The sequence below is a fragment of the Pagrus major genome, chromosome 2, assembly GCF_040436345.1.
Source record: "Pagrus major chromosome 2, Pma_NU_1.0".
NCBI lineage: Eukaryota > Metazoa > Chordata > Actinopteri > Spariformes > Sparidae > Pagrus > Pagrus major.
Genome location: NC_133216.1, coordinates 12,472,615 through 12,493,792, shown reverse-complemented (window position 1 = coordinate 12,493,792; position 21,178 = coordinate 12,472,615). Strand labels below are relative to the sequence as shown.

Genomic DNA, 21,178 nt, shown 5'->3' with positions numbered 1-21,178 from the left:
AGAGGATGTTGTTCACTGTACAGATTGTAAAGCCCACTGAGGCAATGTGATTGTGATTTGGGCTATATAAATAAAATTGATTTGATTTGATTTGACTTGCCCAACTCGGACCTGCAGCGGGTGGTGAGGGCAGCGGAGCATGTCATCGTGACGACACTACCCCCTCTCAAAGACATTTACACTGGCCGACTCCAAAAGAAGGCCAGCTGTATTGTTAAAGACCCCACTCACCCTGGACATTACCTCTCCCCCCTGTCCTCTGGGAAGAGATATAGATCTATCAGATCTAGAACAAACAGACTGAAGAACAGTTTCTTCCCACAGGCAGTGAAATGCACATTCCCCTTCACCCCTCACTCTCTAACGATTTTCACACCAGTGCAATAAACCCCCACCCTTGAACTTAAGTGCAATAACCCCTCCACTACCACCCCTCACACACCTCATTTAAATACTCACCTGTTTACATATTCTTGTTGTATACATTTTAATACTATTTTTATCTATTTTTTATAGTTGTTTATATTTTATATTTATTTGTCAAACAAAGATCTGCTATCCATGTTTCGTAATTTTTGAAACAATGACAATAAAGATCTATTCTATTCTATTCTATTCTATTCTATTCTATTCTATTCTATTCTATTCTCTGCCTCTGATTGGCTACATCCTGCCCGTTAAGTAATGCGCTTGTGCAACTCTCATCAAAGATTGAACAGAGGTGAGATGTCTCATTCTGAGCTAAAACAGAGCTATCAAGACATAGTGTGAAAAGGGATGCTGCAGCAATCCACCATATGAGAAATAATGTGTTTTTTGAAAATTAAAGTATGTACACCTATTTTACTAGGACCCCCAAATAAAAGTATGAACCTGAATATTAGCATAATACGATCTCTTTAATAGGGCTGGTTTGATACACCCACTAGACTCAGCCACAAACACTACAATGGGAAAGTCTAAAGAGTTCAGCATTGATCTGAAAGAGTACATTATTGATTTGAACAAGTCAGGAAAGTCAGTTGGAGCCATTTCAAAGCAGTTACAGGTCCGAAGATCAACTGTAAATACAACTGTTTGTAAGTATAAAGTGCATGGCACAGTTGTGTCACTGCCACGATCAGGAAGAAAATACAAACTATCACCTGCTGCTGAGGGAAAATTGGTCAGGATGGTCAAGAGTCAACCAAAACCACCAAAAAGCAAGTCTGCGATGAATTATAAAGCAGCTGGAAGACACATGACAGTGTCCACAGTCAAGCCTGTTTTGCATCATCATGGGCTGAGAGGCACCTTAAATCTCAATTGAAGTTTGCTGCTGATCACATGGACAAATTCAAAGCCTTCCTTCTTGAGGAAAGTTCTGCAATCAGATGAAACAAAAATGTAGTGGTTTGGCCACAATGACCAGCAATATGTTTGGAGGAGAGAAGGTGAGGCCTTTCAACCCAAGAAGACCATACCTACTGCATGGTGGTGGTAGTATTATCCTGTGGGGCTGTTTTGCTGCCAGTGGATCTGGTGTTCTAAAGGAAGTAAAAGGAATAATGAAGAAAATTTCTTCAGGAAAACCTAAAATCATCAGCCAGAAGATTGGATCTTGAGTGCAATTGGGTGCTCCAACAGGACAATGATCCCAAACACACACCAAAAGTGGTAAAGGAATGGTCAGGCTAGAATTGAGTTTTTTGAATGGTCTTCTCAAGTCCTGACTTGAACCCCATTGAGAACAAGGGTACTGTGCTGAAGAAAAAAGTATGTACCAGGAAGCCAAAATATTTAGTTGAACTTCACTGATCTGTCAAAAGGAGTGGTTAAAAATTCAGCCAGAGGCCTGCCAGAAGCTTGTGGATGGCTATCAAAAGCACCTAATTGAGGTGAAAATGGCCAAGGGACATATAATCAAATATTAGAATTACTGTATATGTTTTTGACTCAGCAGATTATAAGCAAATTCCAAGTCTATGTAAACTTTTGACCATGACTGTAAATATATATATATATATATATAAATATATATATATATATATATATATATATATATATATATATATATATATATATATATATATATATATAATATACACATTTGTGTATTTCAGTGTTTCATTATTTTGGTAGGCCACTATCTGGATCATGTGAATGTGTGTTATAGGCTTTGGCTACTATATAGGTAGTCGAAACATGTTGAAATATTTAATGATTGCCCTTTAAATGATTTACCCACTAAAATAAGGGCTTTTTTAATATTTATTTCCTTTTTCTTGTTTGGAGTGCCTGGATTGCTGCTGGTTTTAGAGGTGAGGACTGTGTTGATTGTGCACAGCATAAGCTCTCTAAATGTTTAAGATTGATTTTTGTTCATTAAATGTTTCTTGGTGTTCTTCTCTGGCTTAAACAATATGATGTAACACTTCGGAGCAAATATACACAGTATCAGACCAAAACTGGAGGCCAGAATGGCAAATATCTCCACAGCCACAGTAAATTTCCCAGGAGAGCTGACGTATGCTGGGATAAAGGTGATCCAGACTGCACAGAATATCAGCATGCTGAAGGTGATCAGCTTGGCTTCATTGAAATTATCAGGTAGTTTCCGTGCTAGGACAGCTAACACAAAGCAAAAGACAGCCAGTAGGCCGATGTACCCGAGAACAACCCAGAACCCAATAGCTGAGCCTAATGCACACTCCAGGATGATTCTCTCCTTATATATAGTTAGGTTTTTCATTGGAAAGGGGGGACTGAGACCTAGCCAAATAGCACATATTAAAACTTGAATAAATGTGAAAGACACTACAGTCATCCGTTGCTGTGGAGGACCAAACCATTTCATCACATTACTGCCTGGGAGTGTAGCTCTGAAGGCCATTAGCACGACTATAGTTTTTCCAAGAACACAAGCGATGCAGAGGACGAAGGTGATCCCAAACGCTGTATGGCGCAGCCTGCAGGACCAATCAGAGGGTGATCCAATGAAAGTCAATGAACATAAGAAACACAAAGTCAGGGAGAAGAGCAACAGGAAGCTCAGCTCAGAGTTATTGGCCCTGACAATCGGGGATGTCCTGTGACGAAAGAAGACAGCCGCTGTTACAATGGCAAGACAGGCACCACCAACTGAGAATGCTGCCAGGATGATTCCTAGGACCTCGTCAAAGGAAAGAAACTCTACAGGCTTGGGGAAACAAGTGTTTCTTTCTTCATTAGGCCAGAACTCCTTGGGGCAAGGGAAACAATCAGGGGAATCTGAAAAAATAAATAAAATGCTTTTAGCAGCCATATTTGAATTTGTAGTAATGCATTACACATAAAATGATACCTGTAGCATTGCTAATCTCTTCCTCAGGACATGGTATACAGTCATAACAGCAGATGGGTTTTCCTTTCTGCAGCACTTTACGAGTTCCTGGAGGACAGCTGTCACTGCACACTGAAACAGGCACCTGGCACATAGATACAAACAAAATCAGGTGTGCTCTACAGATTTTAGAATTAAAGGATAGGCTTACACTTTCTAAAGTCAGTCTTAAAACAGTATATGCTAATATGCGTATTGAAAGTGTGATTGGTTATTGTAACCATTCCTATTGATTTACTTGCTGTCAAGAATCCCAAAAGCCATCTCAATGTAATTGCCGGTTGAAAAATTCCACAGTTCTCGTTTTGTTCCGGCGATAGCAAGGTCCCAGTACCCCATATTCCCTGAGTACCCCCCAGTACCACAGTACCACATTAAGTGGGACATGGTCTTAAGCCTTCTCCAACTCCACAAAACACATGAAGATTGGATCTCCCATGACCAGTGGACAAGCTCTTTACCCTTGCAGGCTTGCTGTGGAAAGCCTTCAGCATCTCAGGGTGAATCTCATCCACCCTTGGTGCCTGGTCATGTAGGGGCTTCTTGACTACCTCACGACCTTCCCTAAGTCTTCAGACTCTGCCTCCTCTGCAGAAGACAAAATGCTCCTTCCACCGCCCGATGATATCCCCAGTCCAGGGGCCTCATGTACTAAGACTTGCGTGGATTTCCTACTGAAACATGGCGTACGCTAGAATCCAGAAACTGTCGTACGCACAAAAAAAATCAGATGTATCAAAGTGTGCGTACGCCTGGATCCAAGCACTTTTCCTTTGTACATCCCAATTAACGTGGAATTGAGCGCACATGTAGAAGTGCTGAACTCCTCCCTGTCCACGCCCCCATTTAAATATGCAAATTAATTTAAATAGGGCCTGCACCGGGGATTCCCCTCTCTGCACCATCAGATTTACACCATGAGTAAAGGGAAGAAGCGCAACTTCACCGAGTCTGAGCTCGAAACGCTGTTAAATGAAGTCGAGACACGAAGATCTGTATCATTTGGTAGCCTCTCGTCAGGGATAAACACCAAAAAAAAGAAATGTGTGGGAGCGTGTGTGTGAGGCAGTGAACGCTGTGGGGTCGGAGGAGCGCACACTCACTGAAAAAAAAACAAAAAATAATAATAATAATAATAAGAAGAAATATATATATATATATATATATATATATATATGCTACCGTTAGTGGGAAACAAACAGAAGGACAAAACAACTTCATTACAAGGATTGACAAGACTGATCGCACTTATATTAATGACTGCAGAAGTGCGCCGTGGCTACTGCAGTGTGACATTTCCAACTTTACGCACGCGTTTATTGACACAAATACTGAACACAAGGAGACAATAAAGGGCTTGTTAGATAGCTCTGTCGCTCTATTTTCACCAGGGAAAAACAAATGCATATATTTGAATGCACGTGTCCAAATGGGCATTGTGCTGGTTTACATTCGGGGCGCAATTAAACGGATACATTATTTAATCACCGGGAAGCCACCCATCGCGCACCGTGCCAGCCTCCAGCCTGTTACCAACCATGCTATCGGTAAGAATGAACGAGTCATGCGTTGAACCAGGCCACCTTGCCACGATGTTGGTGAGCTGCATTTGCGCATCACATATTATTTGAACATTAATTGAATGAAAATGTTTCCTGTTGACAAAAACAAATTCATCCTGTGATGGCGCTTTTATAGCAACGTGTGCAGTCAATAGCTCCGATTACATTACCGACACCGGCTCTTGCTGCAAATTGCGCTTTAATGTTGGCCTGTTCAACAGCATTGTATGGGAATTTGATGTACCTGGATGACATTCTTACGATCCCAATTCAGATCCAGTAACAACGGCCTCGGCAACCTAAAACGACTCATGAGCCAGTTGTCGTCATTTGCCAACGGATCTTCCCGTTCTCTAAACACCCTCTCACGTCTGACATTACCATTTGCGATGTCTTCTAACAAGGCCAAGGCTGCCATTGTTAATGCCATTTTTTCATTACTTTGCGCATGCTTTTATATCCATCCATATGATTGCAAACACGTGTGTGTTAATTGTCCATTAATGTGTCTCTGATGTGCACATTACTCTGAGGACAAATTGTTTTCACATAATTAACAGTTTCCCAGCATCACCTCAACGTGTCGCCAAAGGAACAATAGCTGTGGAAACGTGCGTACGCCAGCCATGAAGCTGGCGTGGGGCACCGCACATTTCCACGGTCATTTCACTTTTGATACATCTGACCGTTGGCGTGGAAAATGACGTACGCCACGTTTTTGTGCGTACGCAACATTGATACATGAGGCCCCAGGTCAGTAGTTTTCCACACCTGCTGAAAACAGCCAGAACTTCCTGGCAAACCATACGGCAACTGGTTTGCCAGAACTTCCTTTAGGCTGACCAAAAGTCCTCCTCGGTAGCCTCCCTGAACTCCTCCCACACTCCCCTACAGGTTTCCCTATCATCCCCACATGAGCACTTAAATCCTCCAGAAGGACTATAGAGTCCCCAGATGGGACCCCTTCCAGGACACCATTCAAGTACTCCAAGAAGGCTGGCTAATCCAAGCTGCTGTACGCACAAAGAGCAGTCAGAGCCCCCCCCCCCCCCCCCCCCCCCGGCCTCTTGCAGTCCAGCCCTTCTCCAGGAGTTTGTGGTGATTACTCACACTTTCATTTTTTGAAAAAACTACATATTACCTTTTATTAAACTAAGTCTTCACTACATTAAATAAATAAGTCTTAAGAGAAATGCATGTAAACTGCAGCTTGACTGCACAGAGGCATAAAAGCACAAGGCGGTAATTAAAGTTTTGTTACTATTTATTTTCTGCAGCCCAGCAAGGGAACAATTTAGGGGGAATAAAGGTGGAATTTCAAACTAAAATGAACGTAACTTTGGAAGATGCCCACTTGATTCGACTGTCTCAGACCAGTGAAGTCTAATATTGTCTCTGACAGATGCCATTTATGCACAGAATGAGAACTGCGGATTTTGTCCCACATTTCTTACACAGGATGTATAAGGAATGTATATCTTCACAGGCAATATGGACCAGAGTAAAAGGAACTAAAAACACATATCTTTTGTACACAAAATTGTAATAGTTGCCATTGAGGTCCTTACCTGTGTGCCACCCTCCAACCAGGTGAGGTTTCTGTTGATGTGGAACTCCTGGCCCCCCGGCAATGATGCATCATAGTGCCCTACTGTCACCATCTCAATGCTGCCACTCTCACTTTTTTGCCAGTTAACCAGCTCATATCTGGCAACGGGATCCCCGTTGGCATCAAATGACACATCATAACCATTTCTGGAAAAATTAACTTTCTTCAGCTGAGTAAGAACCTGTGAGGATGAAGACGACAAAAACATGTCAAATCAAATAAGTATTTTATTTTGTTTTATAGTTAAATTATAGTGAAAAGGGGGCATTGGAGTGTTCGCTTATTAATTTCTACTGACCTGTTTGGGCTCTATCCTGGTAAATTTGTCACACTGAGCTGTAGAATTTGTGTCCTGACACACTGCATTATGAATGGCATGAGCAATTGCATAAACAGCCTTATACACCATGTTAGTGATTCGGAGCTGAGATGTGTCGGTGTATGGGCTCTGGAGTGTCTGTATGTCTTCAGCTCCATCACACACACTGTCGCCTATGGCTGCATCTAAAAACACACAGAGATAGTGAAAGGTGTTTTTTGCTTTGACAATAATAGGGCATCATCATTGTATTTTTGCGGGGTTTTTTTAGCATCAAAACTGATATTGTTCTAATTTATTTATAAAACATGCTTTTTCATACAGTCTGTGTCAGGCCCTTTTTTTATTTTTATCGTTATGAATAGCAACTCCAGTAACACAAACCAATCATCATATGATCAGTCACATTCATAAAAGATGATTATCGGTTAATTACATACTGACTGAAACCAAGTTGATAAAAAATCTTCTCCAAGACAGGGGCCTAAGCTTGACCTGAAATCATCGAGTCAGATTATTTCCAGAAATGCACCTTATGTCCACCTCCTGTGTTTGTTCAATATCAATAGATTTCCCCTCTAATTAGACATCTGGGGTTTGATCTGATCTTAAAGCAGTGGCTGACTTTTCCACACAGGAAGTTCCACTGAGACAATCAACATAGCAACACAACCACAAGGACCCAACTATGAATGTCATCTTTGTTTAAAAATCAAAACAAATGTCTTACTTTTTTCCAGCCTGCAGTTGAACGCATCCTCCCAGAACTCAGTGAGCACTGGAGAGGCAGCTACTTTAGTGGGAGACAGATCCAGCAAGAATTCTCTCAGACCTGGGATGACAGATTGCTCAGTGCCAAATCCAATGGCTCCAGCACAGAAGCTGAACTTCAGCATTTTTTGGTTAGTTACCCAGGACTCACTGCCTATCCACTGGCGAGGAGGAAAAGGCTGAAGTGACAGCTCCTCAAAAAGGATCCTCATCTCTGTTGAGGTTGCAAATGCTACAACAACCAAAGCTGTCGACCTGGAGAGACATTATAGTGATTTAAATTTTACTGAATAAGGTATCAAGATAATTAACAAAAAAGTGAGAAATACTGTAGTTTTATGTGTGTTGAATGTACAGTATAGGTCTCACTTATTACATTTTATAACAGTATTAGTAACAAATATGAAAGCAATAAACATGATTAAAAATATTCAAATTTGCCACTGAAATAATCAAACAATCCTACATCTTAAATATTATTTGTGTGCAGATCGTGAATGTAAACAAAGGGAACAAAGTACAATCAGTGATTTAGAAACCTGCGGATAACGTCAGCTACTCTCTGTATTCTGCTACGTGGGTGGGTCCGATAGAAAGATTCAGAGTATTCCACACAGATCCCCTCCTTGCGTGCTGCGTCCAGGAAAGACGCCATGCCATTATTGCCATAGTCTGAATCTGACCGGACAGCACCTATCCAAGTCCAGCCAAAGTGTTTCACCAGTTTGGCCAGTGCTCCAGCCTGGAACTGGTCACTGGGGATTGTTCTGAAGAAACTCGGGTACTGCTGCTTATCAGACAGGCATGCACAAGTGGCAAAGTGGCTCACCTGAAGAAAAACAAGTGTAACTCTTTAACGGGACAAACAAATGTCAGCGCTGGCTTATATCCTACTGAACACATAGTTTTAAAGAAATGAAAAATATTTACTTGAGCAATGTTAAATGACCCGATGACACGTGACATACTGATGGATCGGGTGGATGAAGACTCACCAACAATAGCCATCACCATACCAGAATGCGAGCAATTGTTGCTGGTGAAAATCACCGGGTCCAGGCCGTTTGAAAGCTGGAATGTCACTTGCATCGACAGGGGCACTGATCCGCATGAGTCGTGGATCTGATAACCGAGTTTGATGCCTTGCAGCAGCTCCGTGCTGTTGTTAATTTCCTCGATGGTGAAGACCATTGCACGCGAGAAGCGCAGTTTACGGGAGTCAATTCTACACACAGACAATCATGTCACTGGTCAAGTTGAAATGATAAGGACAATTCACTATCTTAACAGAAAACACACATCAAAGGAGAGCAGCAATTCACAGTAAGGTACAATTACTGATGTCTTAACAGCATGTATGAACGAAATATAGATCACACAGTAACTTGACCAGCACATTTCAAAACAAAGGAATAGATTTTGTTCCAATATTCACAGGTATTTTCATGAGTTGTCCTAGTCTAAACTGGTTTCCCCTTTGTTTATGACAGATATTCTTTAAGTTTTCAACAGAAACGCTTTGCAAAACGTTTGTAAACATCATTTACATCAATCATTCTGTGTAACCTCTTACTAACCTCCCAGTGCACCTTTGTGGCTCAGGAATGGTTGTGTAGTTATGCATCCCTATGTGTTTGTAGGTGTGTATTGAGAAAACACCCCCAATAACGTAGTCACCATCCATCGAGAATACAGGTAGACGAGTGGTACCCTGGAGTTGACATTTCACAGATGAGGCCTCAGTGCTGACCCCAGCACCAGTTCTATCCTCTGTAAGCCCAGCCCTTTGTTTCAGATCATCTTCTGTATCATTCAAAGCAAGAGCTGTGTTCGGCTCACACAAACGCAGAGACAGGATCAGACTAATTAAGAGAGCTGAGATATCCATCCTCAAGTGTCTGCATGTGGGCATATTGTATGTTTGGACTGGTTTATATTGATTTTCAGACCAAAGCTGCCCTCCTTCTACTGTACGTCAGAATATTATACATCAGAGAGATTATACCCTTAACTAGTTGTAATCAATTAATTCATGTCTTAGGTTTTCCTACAGGCTGCATGCACAAATTAATCTCAGTTAATTGTCTATGCCTCTTTTTTCCTCAACTTATGAAGTCATCATTGTAAACACCAGGGGACTCATTTATAAACATTTCATATGCACAAAATTGGGCCTGAAAGAGGCGTACGCCACTTCCCACACAACAGTTGTGATTTATGAAAACAAACTTGACAGGAGAATATGCACACCTCCACACAAACTCTGACCCAAGTGAACGCACATTTTGGAGGGAAGGGGAATTGGGGACACAAATGGCGAGGCAGTGAATTGTTGAAATTAAATGTGAGGCATTATTCTGTGCATTATAATACATCTCACAATTGATTTCACTTCATATTAAGCGTTATTTATAGATCCACGTTATCATAAACATTCAAACCAGTGGTGTCATTTTGTAATTGCGCATATAGTGAAATATAACTATTCCATAAACAGCTTTTAAATGTAAAAGATATCAGCAAACTCAAATCTGAAATCATATGTCTTGTCTCACCATTGGAGAGAGTAGAGAGAGGGCTGGACTGTTTGATAACAAAATGATCATCATCGGTTGTAGAAATCCAAGATTACATCAGATATCATCATGGAATGAATACTGTACACATATAAAAAAAAAGTATGATTTTAGTTTCCATTTAGCCTAGTTGTGTAGTTGTGTGTAAAATCGCTGCAGTGAACACCATCAACTATGCTGTCAGGTGAAAGCTGTGGGCCGCACGGAGCGCACTGGAGACAGCACCGTGGTTGCCACACAGACACTGCCTTCTCTAGTCAGCTCACCTGGTACATCTTCACAACCAGCACATATGGATTGTGGAAATTAAGGACATATGGAAATAAAGTCAGTGACAGCTCTTGCACAATCTTTACACTCCATGTCCTCATTGTGAATCCTAATAATAATGCAGGCCGTGTTCACCGTAACGAAACTTCAATAAATAAATAAATTGTGTTCATGTATCAGACTTCTACTTCCAAATGATATCCTAGGGTGGAAGATAACACTGATCTTTGTGATCATTTTGGCAAGTGGAAGTCAGTCTGATTGCTGTATATATATAAATACTGTGGTGCCACTTATGCGTAATGCTGCATGGACTGTCACAGTCCTAGCACTGCTAGAGGACGATGTGAATTAGCGTATACAATATGTGCTTTGTAACCTCCGCCTAACCAACGAACGCCTCGTTCTCTGTGCCAGATATATGTAGGCTATTTTATTTGTCTTTCTCTCGTTGTGGACATGATGCACTGTAAAGAACCGTTGATCAGTGGCTCATTTCAAGGCATTTGCATTCATGAGGCACTTTGCATTGACCATTTATGGTTAAATGTGAGTGTGGAGAGGGTGGTATATGAGGAGGATCCATGTCTGTATATTTTGAGGTTGATTTGGGATTTGTAAAAAGAAATTGCACATTGTTGGACATAAATCAGAATAGTTTTTGGCACACAATTTTTGGCTTTTGGGCACACATACACTTTTAGTATGGATCCCACGCAATGTTTTATAAATGAGACCCCAGGTATCTTCCTAATGTTGTCCCACCCTTACACCTTATTTGCTTACTTAGACTTTTATGTTTATGTGATTTAATCCCACTTTAAGTTCATTCACATGATAAATTGCTCCACTTTGGTTTATTGGAAATTATTTCATCACAAAGTTGGGACAGAACTGAGTACCACATTTTTATTACTTACTAATAATTTAGCACATGGTAAAAAATAATTTGTAAAATAAGACAATAACATATTAAAAAGGGAAATTCAAAATTATATTGAAACAACAAACAAATACAACTTGTTGAATTTGTTAATTTTTAAATCATCTAGGTGAAGACTGCATAATGTGCACAGCATAAACTCTAATAATCATCTCTTAAAATCCTGGTCTAAAACTTTTAACTTTAAAATGAAATGCGAGTATTTTTGTGCTTAGCAACAGACATAATTAAGGGTTTGCTCTACAATGTGATATAATAAATATATGATGCCAAATAAAGTTTAAATTTCAATATTTAAAACAACTAGGTGGAGACTTGTTGAATGTGCACAGCATAAGCTCCATATGTTATGTTATATCTGAACTATTTCCTTTCCTTAGATGTCTTAGGATTCATTTTTGTTCATTAAATGTTTCTTGGTGTTCTTCTCTGGCTTGAACAATATGATGTAACACTTTGGAACAAATATACACAGTATTAGTCCAAAACTGGAGGCCAGAATGGCAAATATCTCCACAGCCACAGTAAATTTCCCAGGAGAGCTGACGTATGCTGGAATAAAGGTGATCCAGACTGCACAGAATATTAGCATGCTGAAGGTGATCAGCTTGGCTTCATTAAAATTATCAGGTAGTTTCCGAGCTAGTACAGCTAACACTAAACAAAAGACAGCCAGTAGGCCGATGTACCCAAGAACAGCCCAGAATCCAATAGCTGATCCTAATGCACACTCCAGGATGATTCTCTCCTTATATATAGTTAAGTTTTTCATTGGAAAAGGGGGACTAAGACACAACCAAATAGTACATATTAAAACTTGAATGAATGTGAAAGACAATACAGTCATCCTTTGCTGTAGAGGGCCAAACCATTTCATCACATTACTACCTGGGAGTGTAGCTTTGAAGGCCATTAGCACGACTATTGTTTTTCCAAGAACACAAGAGATGCAGAGGACGAAGGTGATCCCAAACGCTGTGTGGCGCAGCCTGCAGGACCAATGAGAGGGTGCTCCAATGAAAGTCAATGAACATAAGAAACATAGAGTCAGGGAGAAGAGCAGCAGGAAGCTCAGCTCAGAGTTGTTGGCCCTGACAATTGGGGATGTCCTGTGAAGAAAGAACACAGCTGCTGTTGTAATGGCAAGACAGGCACCAGCAACTGAGAACACAGCCAGGATGATTCCTAGGACCTCGTCAAAGGAAAGAAACTCTACAGGCTTGGGGAAACAAGTGTCTCTCTCTGCATTGGGCCAGAACTCCTTGGGGCAAGGGAAACAATCAGGGGAATCTGAAAAAATAATCAAAAAGGGCTTTTAGTAGTAATACAATTGGTGTTGTAGATATGCACTGGGGGAAAAAATACCTGTAGTATTGCTAATCTCTCCCTCAGGACATGGTACACAATCGTAACAGCAGATGGGTTTTCCTTTCTGCAGCACTTTACGAGTTCCTGGAGGACAGCTGTCACTGCACACTGACACAGGCACCTGGTACGTAGATAAAAAACAAACTCACACATATTCATGCGTACCACTCAGATCTTAACATTAAAGGATTGCTTCACAAACAAAAGTGTGATTATTTCCTGTAACGATTACTCTTGTTCATAGAAGGAGGCCCTCCCTCAAGCTATTTCTGTCATAGATTCTACTGTCTACTACATTTCCACTTTTCAGCTGAGGAATTTGCTACCTGGTGAGGATGTTCTTTAAACTACTGATCTGAATATCAGTATGCTAGTCTCCAGCCAGCTAACTTACACCATAGCAGCCATGAGCATGCTTTCCACTAGCCAGTCACTCCAGCATCCTCTGCTTCATAGTCAGCTAACCTGAAGCATGCTAGCCTCCAGCCTGCCAGTATCCAGTCATTTAGCTTTCAGGCAGCCAAAAGTGCACATAGGTCACTCACTTGGCCGACGTTGAGCTAAGAGGAGCACTTAAGGACTCAAGGGTAACAGCTAGGCAGCGATTTGGGCTATCTGCTCGCAAGGGGAATCCCACAGAGTGTGCAGGACCAGGGGTAAATCCCACTGCGGTGCTAGAAGGGGAATGACAGTTTTCTGTCTTCTAACTCCCAGTGAAGCATTGTTTCATGCATTCACGGAGAACCATAGTGTGTACTGTGCATTCTCTCAAGAAGTAAACAGATTCACATTCACCATCCCAAACCTGTTGCACAAGAGCCAAACAAGTGTGGGACTGCTGTTTGCTGTTCCCCTAAGGAAAGTGAGGTCACACATATCAGTGTAAAAAGATGTGTCTCTGGCTATGAACTGTCAAAGTGCTGTGTACTCAGCCTGGCCACAGGAAAAAATCAGGACTGTCTTGTTGTGGGTGCATAGACACCTGCTCTCCATTAAAGCGGTGTACATTCCAGAGATGCAGAGCCACACGCAAACTTGATGTGTTGCTGATGTCACTCCCAGAACAATTGAAAAGTGTCCCACCCTTGCGAAATGGATCATTGAGTCTTGACTTCAATACAACAGGCTTTGCAGCAAATAAGTATATAGCTCCTGGTAGGGTCTCCCAAGGTAAATTGGTCTCAGGGGAGGGACCAGACAAAGAGCCATTGGAAGATCTCATAAATTGGCACCAACAGGGACAGAGTATCTCACCCAGTGTGGGGACACTGGGGCCCCCCCCTAAAGCCAGCCATGGGAGGGGATCCTGCCCACAAGCGTCTTGCAGAGCTCAGCCCAAAGAAGCTTTATGGAGCTGCCCCCCTGTGGATGCACCACCTGCAGGGGAGAGAAATGGGATCTGGTGCAGTGTGTGAAGGGCGTCAGGCCATGGAGGGGACCTTGGCGTCCTGAGCCCTGGCTTCGAAGACTAGCCCATGGTACTTGGAATGTCACCTCTCTGGCGGGAAAGGAGCTGGAGGTGGTGTGTAAGGTAGAGAGGTACCAAGTAGATATAGTGGGGCTGGACTCTACCGGAGTTGCCCAGGGTGAGAGGCATCGGACAGGTGTGGGGTGTGGAATACTCCAACAATGTGGTTGAGTGACCGGAATACCCAGCCTTCTTGGAGTCCTTGGCTGGGGACCATCTGGGGACTCCATAGTTCTTCTGGGGGACTTCAATGCTCATGTAGGCAATGATGGGGAAACCTGGAGGGGGGTGATTGGGAGGAGCAGCCTGCCTGACCTAACCTGAGTGGTGCTTTGTTACTGGACTTCTTAGCTAGTTACGGAACTGATACCATGCTCGAGCATCAAGCTATCCATAAATGTACTTGGCACCAGGCCACCATATGCCAAAGGTCAATGATTGACTTTGTGGCTGTATCATCAGATCTGCGGCCGTACATTTTGGAAACTCAGATGAAGAGATGCACAGATGGTGGGAGAGGCTGCCAGACAGACCTGGTAAACCCAAACAAATTATGAGGCTGAAGAAAATCGTGTGCATCCCAAGGGAAGTTATGGATGTGGAATCCGAGTAGACCATGTTCACAGCCTCAATTGTAGAGGTGGCTGCCAGGAGCTATGGTCAGAAGGTCATTGGTGCCAGTCGTGGCAGCAACTTCAGAACCCACTGGTGGACAATAGCAGCGAGGAAGGCCGTGGAGGCTTTTCGGGCTTGCCAGGCCCAGGGTTCTTCTGAAGCAGCAGGCAGGTACCGGGAAGCCATAAGAGCTGCAGTTTGAGCGGTTGCTGAAGCGAAAAAGCCAGGTGTGGGAGGAGTTCAGGGAGGATATGGAAAAGGACCTTTGGTCAGCCTCAAGAAAGTTCTAGCAAACCATCCAACGACTCAGGAAGGGGCAGCAGAGCTTAGCTCAAGCTTTGTTCAGCAGGGGTGGAGAACTGCTGACCCAGACTGGGGATATTGTTGGGCAGGAGAAAAAGCACTTTGAGGAGCTCCTGAACCCGACTAAGTCTTCTGTAGAGGAGGCAGAGTCTGAAGACCATCTGACGTAGTCCCGCTAATAAGGCCCTGTTCTGGAATGTCTCAGAATTTACAACTGAAAATGATTGAAATGAAGTGATCTCATTCTCTGGAGGGACGCCACGCCTAGCCCAGCTTGCTCAGTACCGAGACAAGTATGGAAGAGAGGCTGACATCTGACAGCAGGGTGTAGCAAGTTTGACAGGTGGGGCACAAGCGGACAGCTTTCGGATCAGTTTAAAGTCTTAATTTTCTCTTCCGTTCTTCAGTAAATGACTGCTAGACGCCAATGAAAATTTGGTTAAATCTGGGAGCAGAGCTCAGGTCACACAATTGTGCAACCCCATGATGGGTTCAAAGCTGCAAAAGAAAATCTTAATGACTGTTTATGCATGGGGGTGAACACAATAGTGGCAGCTTTTAAAGGGTAAAAGCCAATACAAAAATGTTGTACCCCTTCAGATCACCAAATTTTAAATTTGACTATGTTAGACTATTGTCATTGGGCTCCTTACATGTGTGCCACCATCTACCCAGGTGAAGTTCCTGTTGATGCTGAACTCCTGGCCCTTCGGCAGTGATGCATCATAAAGCCCTACTGTCACCATCTCAATGCTGCCACTCTCACTTTTTTGCCAGTTAACCAGCTCATATGTAGCCACAGGATCCCCATTGATATCAAATGACACATCATAACCATTTTTGGAAAATGTCACTTTCTTCAGCTGAGCAAGAACCTGTTGAGTAAAGTCAGACAGTGAGGTAGAGAAGGGAATACTTTAACCTTCATTTCATAAGTAACATTGCAGTCGTAAAATGGCATTAGGTTGTTCACTTAATCACTTTGACTGACCTGTTTGAATTCAATCCTGGTGGATTTGTCACATTGAGTAGCAGAATTTGTGTCCTTGCACACTGCATTATGAATGGCATGTGCTATTGCATAAACAGCCTTGTATACCATGTTAGTGGCTCGGAGCTGAGATGTGTCAGTGTACTGGTTCTGTAGCGTCTGTATGTCTTCAGTTCCATCACACACAATTTCATCTTTGGCTGCACCTGAAAATACACAGACATAGTGAAACGTGCTTTTAGCTTCGACAACAATATCACATAATTATTCTTTCTATTTTTTTTTTTTAATGATTTCTATTTCCTTATTTATTTTTATGTATTAACTGTCACATACAACTTTAAAATTCATGTATCTGTGTTGTTACTAATTATGTATTAAACAAAAGCTGATTCATTCTGTGTTGGCCTTTATGTATACCAAGTCCAGATAACACAAATCAGCCATCAGATGATAAGATTTTTCATTAAAGGCAAAAAACAACATTTTCATTAATTACATACTGACCTTACCTGTTTTAATGTGTTTAAGTAAATACATGATCTTACAGGCTTTGGCAATAATATGGCAATATTCTTTCCTATGTGGTTGTTATTTTTTTCCCTTTCCTATTCATGTATTTCAATCACAAAACATGTCTTGCAGAAACTCAAACATTACTACTCAAAATTTGGGAATCACATGCCACAAAAGTTTGATCCGGTATAGTCAGGTAGATGGGAGGACTACACGAAAGTTAATTCTGCACACGGACAGTCATTTCATTGTTCAAAACTGTATGAGATGAGGACAAATCGAAGTTTTAACAGAAAACACACAATTAACCAGAACTCATGGGAATTATAACTGTTAGCTGCACTGCTTCTGTGAACCAAATTTACATCAGTGACAACCAAAATTCAAAACACAGGAGAAGGTGTTTTTGTCCTGTTAAGGAAGCATATATTTTTATTTTTTTAAGTTTCAAAGGACTAATTTTGGAAGGTATTTCATGCTTTTAGTTTTTAGAATAGATGTTATCTTGCACAAAAACACAATGTGGATTAAAAGGGCAGAAAAGTAAAAAGATATCTCTGAGCAACAGTTAAATAAGAATATAAAAATTCTCAAGTCATTAGTTAAAAATTGGAAACTTAGCATCAAGATCTTTGTTGATCTAAATAAGTTCCTGTTTCAGGGTAAAGTGCACAATAATGCCTATGGATGGAATTAACAAGTGTGCTGCTCTAGCATATTTAAAACAGAAATAGAAGAATAGTGGTGTTATCTGAACAGACAGCAGACCCCCCTCTCCAAAAGATAAATAGAACAAGATAAAATAAAATACAATTGATATAAAGGACCATTGTGGTTTGGTAATCATCTATTTTTAAATGTTTGGTGATTCCACAGTGTGTATCCATTTGTTCGTAACAGACTTATGTTACATTATATTCAAATGTACTGTTAAACTGTTTTGTAGACATGCTTTTATCTATTTTCTTTTATATAAGCTTCTCTTTCAAGTTTTTCATGAAAGATGTAATCACACAATTAGTCACATTTATAAAAGATAAAAAATGTCCACTGTGTTGGTGTTGCTGACATTTAAAACACAGGAGGCCCCCTCAAAGAGACAATCAATAAAACACAACCACAAGGATCAGACTATGAATGTCAACTTTGCACAAATTTCTCACTTTTTTCTAGCCTGCAGTTGAATGCATCCTCCCAGAACTCAGTGAGCACTGGAGAGGCAGCCACTTTAGTGGGAGACAGATCCAGCAAGAATTCTCTCAGACCTGGGATGACAGATTTCTGAATGCCAAATCCGATGGCTCCAGCACAGATGCTGAACTTCAGCATGTCTCGGTTGGTTACCCAGGACTCACTGCCGATCCACTGGCGAGGTGGAGAAGGTTTGAGCGACAGCTCTTCCAGCAGGAGCTTTAATTCTGCAGAGGCTGTAAATGCCACAATAACCACAGCTGTCGACCTGCAGGGACATTAGAGTAAATATGATAAATACTATATATGTATATATAAATATATATATATATATATATATATATATATATATATATATATATAATTTTTTTGTGTGTGTATTAAAAATACAGTCTCATGGATTCTCTGTTAATTAAGTCTCTGTCTCTGTTGATTAAGATAATCAAATAGTCTCCTGTCTCATGTTTAAATATAACATAATTTTTGTGGTTTTGCGTGCAAATGGTCAGTGACAGCACAGAAACCTGCGGATAACATCAGCTACTCTCTGGATTCTGCTACGTGTGTGGGTCCGATGTAAAGATTCAGAGTATTCAACACAGATCCCCTCCCTCTGTGCTGCGTCCAGGAAAGACGCCATGCCCTTATTGCCATAGTCCGAATCCGACCGGACAGCACCTATCCAAGTCCAGCCGAAGTGCTTTATCAGCTTGGCCAGCGCGTCAGTCTGGAACTGGTCACTGGGGATTGTTCTGAAGAAACTTGGAAACTGCTGCTTATCAGACAGGCATGCACAAGTGGCAAAGTAGCTCACCTAAAGAAAAACCACAGTGTAATTATTTAACGGGACAGAAAAAAAATCGGCACTAAAGAGACAGTTTGCAACAAACTCATAATATTTACTTGAGGGATGTTAAACGGCCCAATGACACGTGACATGATAATTGATGCCGTGGACTCAGCCTCACCGACAATGGCCATCACCATACCAGATTGCGAGCAGTTGTCGCGGGGGTAAAACACCGGGTCCAGCCCATTTGATAACTGGAATGCAACTTGCATCGTCACGGACACTGTGGTGCACGAGTCGTGGATCTGATAACCAAGTTTGATGCCAGGCAGCAGCTCTGTGCTGTTGTTAATCTCCTCAATGGCGAAGGCCATTGCGAGCGCAAAGCGCAGTACACGAAAGTTAATTCTGCACACAGACAGTCATTTCATTGTTCAAATCTTCATGTGATGAGGACAAATCAAAGCTTTACCAGAAAACACACAATTAAGCAGAACTGCAGTTCATGGGAATTATAACTGATAGCTGCACTTCATCTGTGAACCTAATGTACATCAGACTGACAAGCCAAATTCAAAATACAGGATTAGATGTTTCTGTCCTGTGTGAGAAATTAAATAGTTTTCCATTCAGTAAGCAATCTACTGTAAAGACCATATCAGGATGTGAGAGGAGGAGGGGAGAATCCCCTTTTGGGGTTAGGGTCAGGAAGTCAGACGAGAGGCAGCTGTCTCAGGTGTTACAGGAAGATAGATGGTAGGATAACATTTACATTCTAATAAAGCATCAAAGGGTCACTGTCATGGGCAAGAGACGATCAATCAAACATCAGGGGGTCATTGTTTTGGGAAGAAATGTTGTAACCCCCCACTCTGTTTGTATTTAAGTCAGAAACATTTGGAAGACGGGAGAGAACACTTTGGGTCTTCTCTCCATGCAGCATGTATTAAAGAGATCTGATTCATGATACTGAGTCTAAAATTCTTTGGAGAATTAGCAACTCTCTACCTTACAAAGGAGAATTTCTACAACAACTGTAAAGAAAACTTTACTAAATTGTAAATACTACACTAAAGGTTTTAAACATCATACAAATCAAACTTCACTTCTGTCTCCACATAGGGTAAAATCCTCTCATCCACCACTTGTTCCTCTTACTTACCTCCCTGTGCACTTAAGTGGCTCAGGTATGGTGGTGTAGTTGTGCACCGGCGTGTGCGTGTAGTAGCGAATGCCAAAAACACCCCCAATAGCATAGTCACCATCCATTGAGAATACAGGTAGACGAGTGGTACCCTGGAGTTTACATTTCACAGATGAGGCCTCAGTGCTGACTCCAGCACTAATCCTTTCCTCTGTAAGGCCAGCACTTTGTTTCAGAGCTGAGCTCAGCTCACACAAACTCAGAGACAAAACCAGATCAATAAACAGAGCTGAGATCTCCATCACTCAAGTGTCTGTATATTTGCATACTGAGTTTGTGTTTGCAAAGGTTTATATAGATTTTCAGAGAAAAGCTTCCCTCCTTCTACTGTGCGTCAGCCAGCTATACATCAGAGAGCAGATTCCCCTTGGTCTTTGATGAACTGAAGTTTGTTTTCTATGGGTGACATGTAGAATTTCCTCTGTTAAGAGTCACTGTCTCTTTTCTCCTCTTGTCAAGTTACCATTATAAACACCAGATATCATCTTAATTTTGTCCTACTCTTAAACCTTTTTATTGTTTGAACTCATATTGCATATGCTTTTACATATAGTTTAATAAATTCACATCTTTAACAGGTTATTTAAACACATTTTTAAAAAATCAGCAGAATTTTTGTTCCAGTATGAATCATTTGAAAAAAATGTGATCAAAATGTTGACGGTGAACTCAGTACCACCTACTTTTGAATGAATTAAGCCTTTATTTAGCATTTGACATTTGTTGTGAAAGTAGTAAAAATGAAATTTTGAGAAAAAAAAATTAACATACAAAAAAAAAACATCTGACGAATATATATATTTTGTTCATTTAACTGAAGACTGTGTTGAGCATTCCACTACTTTTTATTTTTTCGAAGGAACAGATTTAAAAAAAAGTGAAGTGCCAAGGGGGCTGACTTTTACATTCCCAATGTCTGCCTTGCAGAGCTTGGTATTTAAATGTGTTAAAACAAATTTAACAACTTAAAACACTTTTTTACAGCTTTCTTTATTAATTTTCTTCACTGGAAAAAACATTTTAAAAAACGAAAGTACAGAGGGGAAAAAATGCACCTTTTAATCTTAGAACTAGTTTGAACAGTTTGATTCTTGTACAATTTCTCTGCTTAAACAGCTTCGGTTTAAGCTTTCTAATGAAATAAGAGCGATTTTGTGCTTGGCAACAGACGTAAACAATGAGTTGAGTAAATACACAACTAAAAAAGGGAACAAAGGGCTGGAATGAGGTTGTGTAAAGGCCGCATTCAGCTGACCCCAGGAAACACATGACGTCAGGGAGATGCTCATGTCTTTTAAATGTCTGTCAGTCCAGGCCCACT

General features: G+C 41.2%; 2 protein-coding genes across 2 annotated transcripts; both read right to left on the bottom strand.

Moving 5' to 3' along the window:
- Positions 1 to 2,344: 2,344 nt before the first annotated feature.
- On the bottom strand, positions 2,345 to 9,366 carry LOC141019233 (extracellular calcium-sensing receptor-like). Its single transcript, XM_073494090.1, has 8 exons — positions 9,200 to 9,366; positions 8,553 to 8,847; positions 8,162 to 8,451; positions 7,582 to 7,877; positions 6,831 to 7,036; positions 6,492 to 6,713; positions 3,323 to 3,446; positions 2,345 to 3,249 (listed from the first exon to the last, which is right to left on the bottom strand). The coding sequence occupies exons 1-8, from the start codon at positions 9,304 to 9,306 to the stop codon at positions 2,345 to 2,347; spliced, it is 2,445 nt and encodes an 814-aa protein (XP_073350191.1). The 5' UTR covers positions 9,307 to 9,366.
- Positions 9,367 to 11,796: 2,430 nt separating this feature from the next.
- On the bottom strand, positions 11,797 to 19,922 carry LOC141019223 (extracellular calcium-sensing receptor-like). The gene is made up of 8 exons (XM_073494080.1): positions 19,816 to 19,922; positions 18,767 to 19,061; positions 18,388 to 18,677; positions 17,836 to 18,131; positions 16,157 to 16,362; positions 15,819 to 16,040; positions 12,777 to 12,900; positions 11,797 to 12,701 (listed from the first exon to the last, which is right to left on the bottom strand). Exons 1-8 carry the CDS (start codon positions 19,920 to 19,922, stop codon positions 11,797 to 11,799), a joined length of 2,445 nt encoding a protein of 814 aa, XP_073350181.1.
- Positions 19,923 to 21,178: the final 1,256 nt, after the last annotated feature.

Excerpts from the sequence above, each read along its gene's own strand:
- LOC141019233 (XM_073494090.1), bottom strand. The coding sequence starts at position 9,306 with ATGGATGGTGACTACGTTATTGGGGGTGTTTTCTCAATACACACCTAC. Across the intron at positions 6,714-6,830 it reads CCAGGATAGAGCCCAAACAG|GTTCTTACTCAGCTGAAGAA; the intron begins GTCAGTAGAAAT and ends TCATCCTCACAG. Across the intron at positions 3,447-6,491 it reads GGTTGGAGGGTGGCACACAG|GTGCCTGTTTCAGTGTGCAG; the intron begins GTAAGGACCTCA and ends TCTATGTGCCAG.
- LOC141019223 (XM_073494080.1), bottom strand. The coding sequence starts at position 19,922 with ATGGATGGTGACTATGCTATTGGGGGTGTTTTTGGCATTCGCTACTAC. Across the intron at positions 18,678-18,766 it reads GGCCGTTTAACATCCCTCAA|GTGAGCTACTTTGCCACTTG; the intron begins GTAAATATTATG and ends GTTTTTCTTTAG. Across the intron at positions 18,132-18,387 it reads GTAGCTGATGTTATCCGCAG|GTCGACAGCTGTGGTTATTG; the intron begins GTTTCTGTGCTG and ends ATGTCCCTGCAG.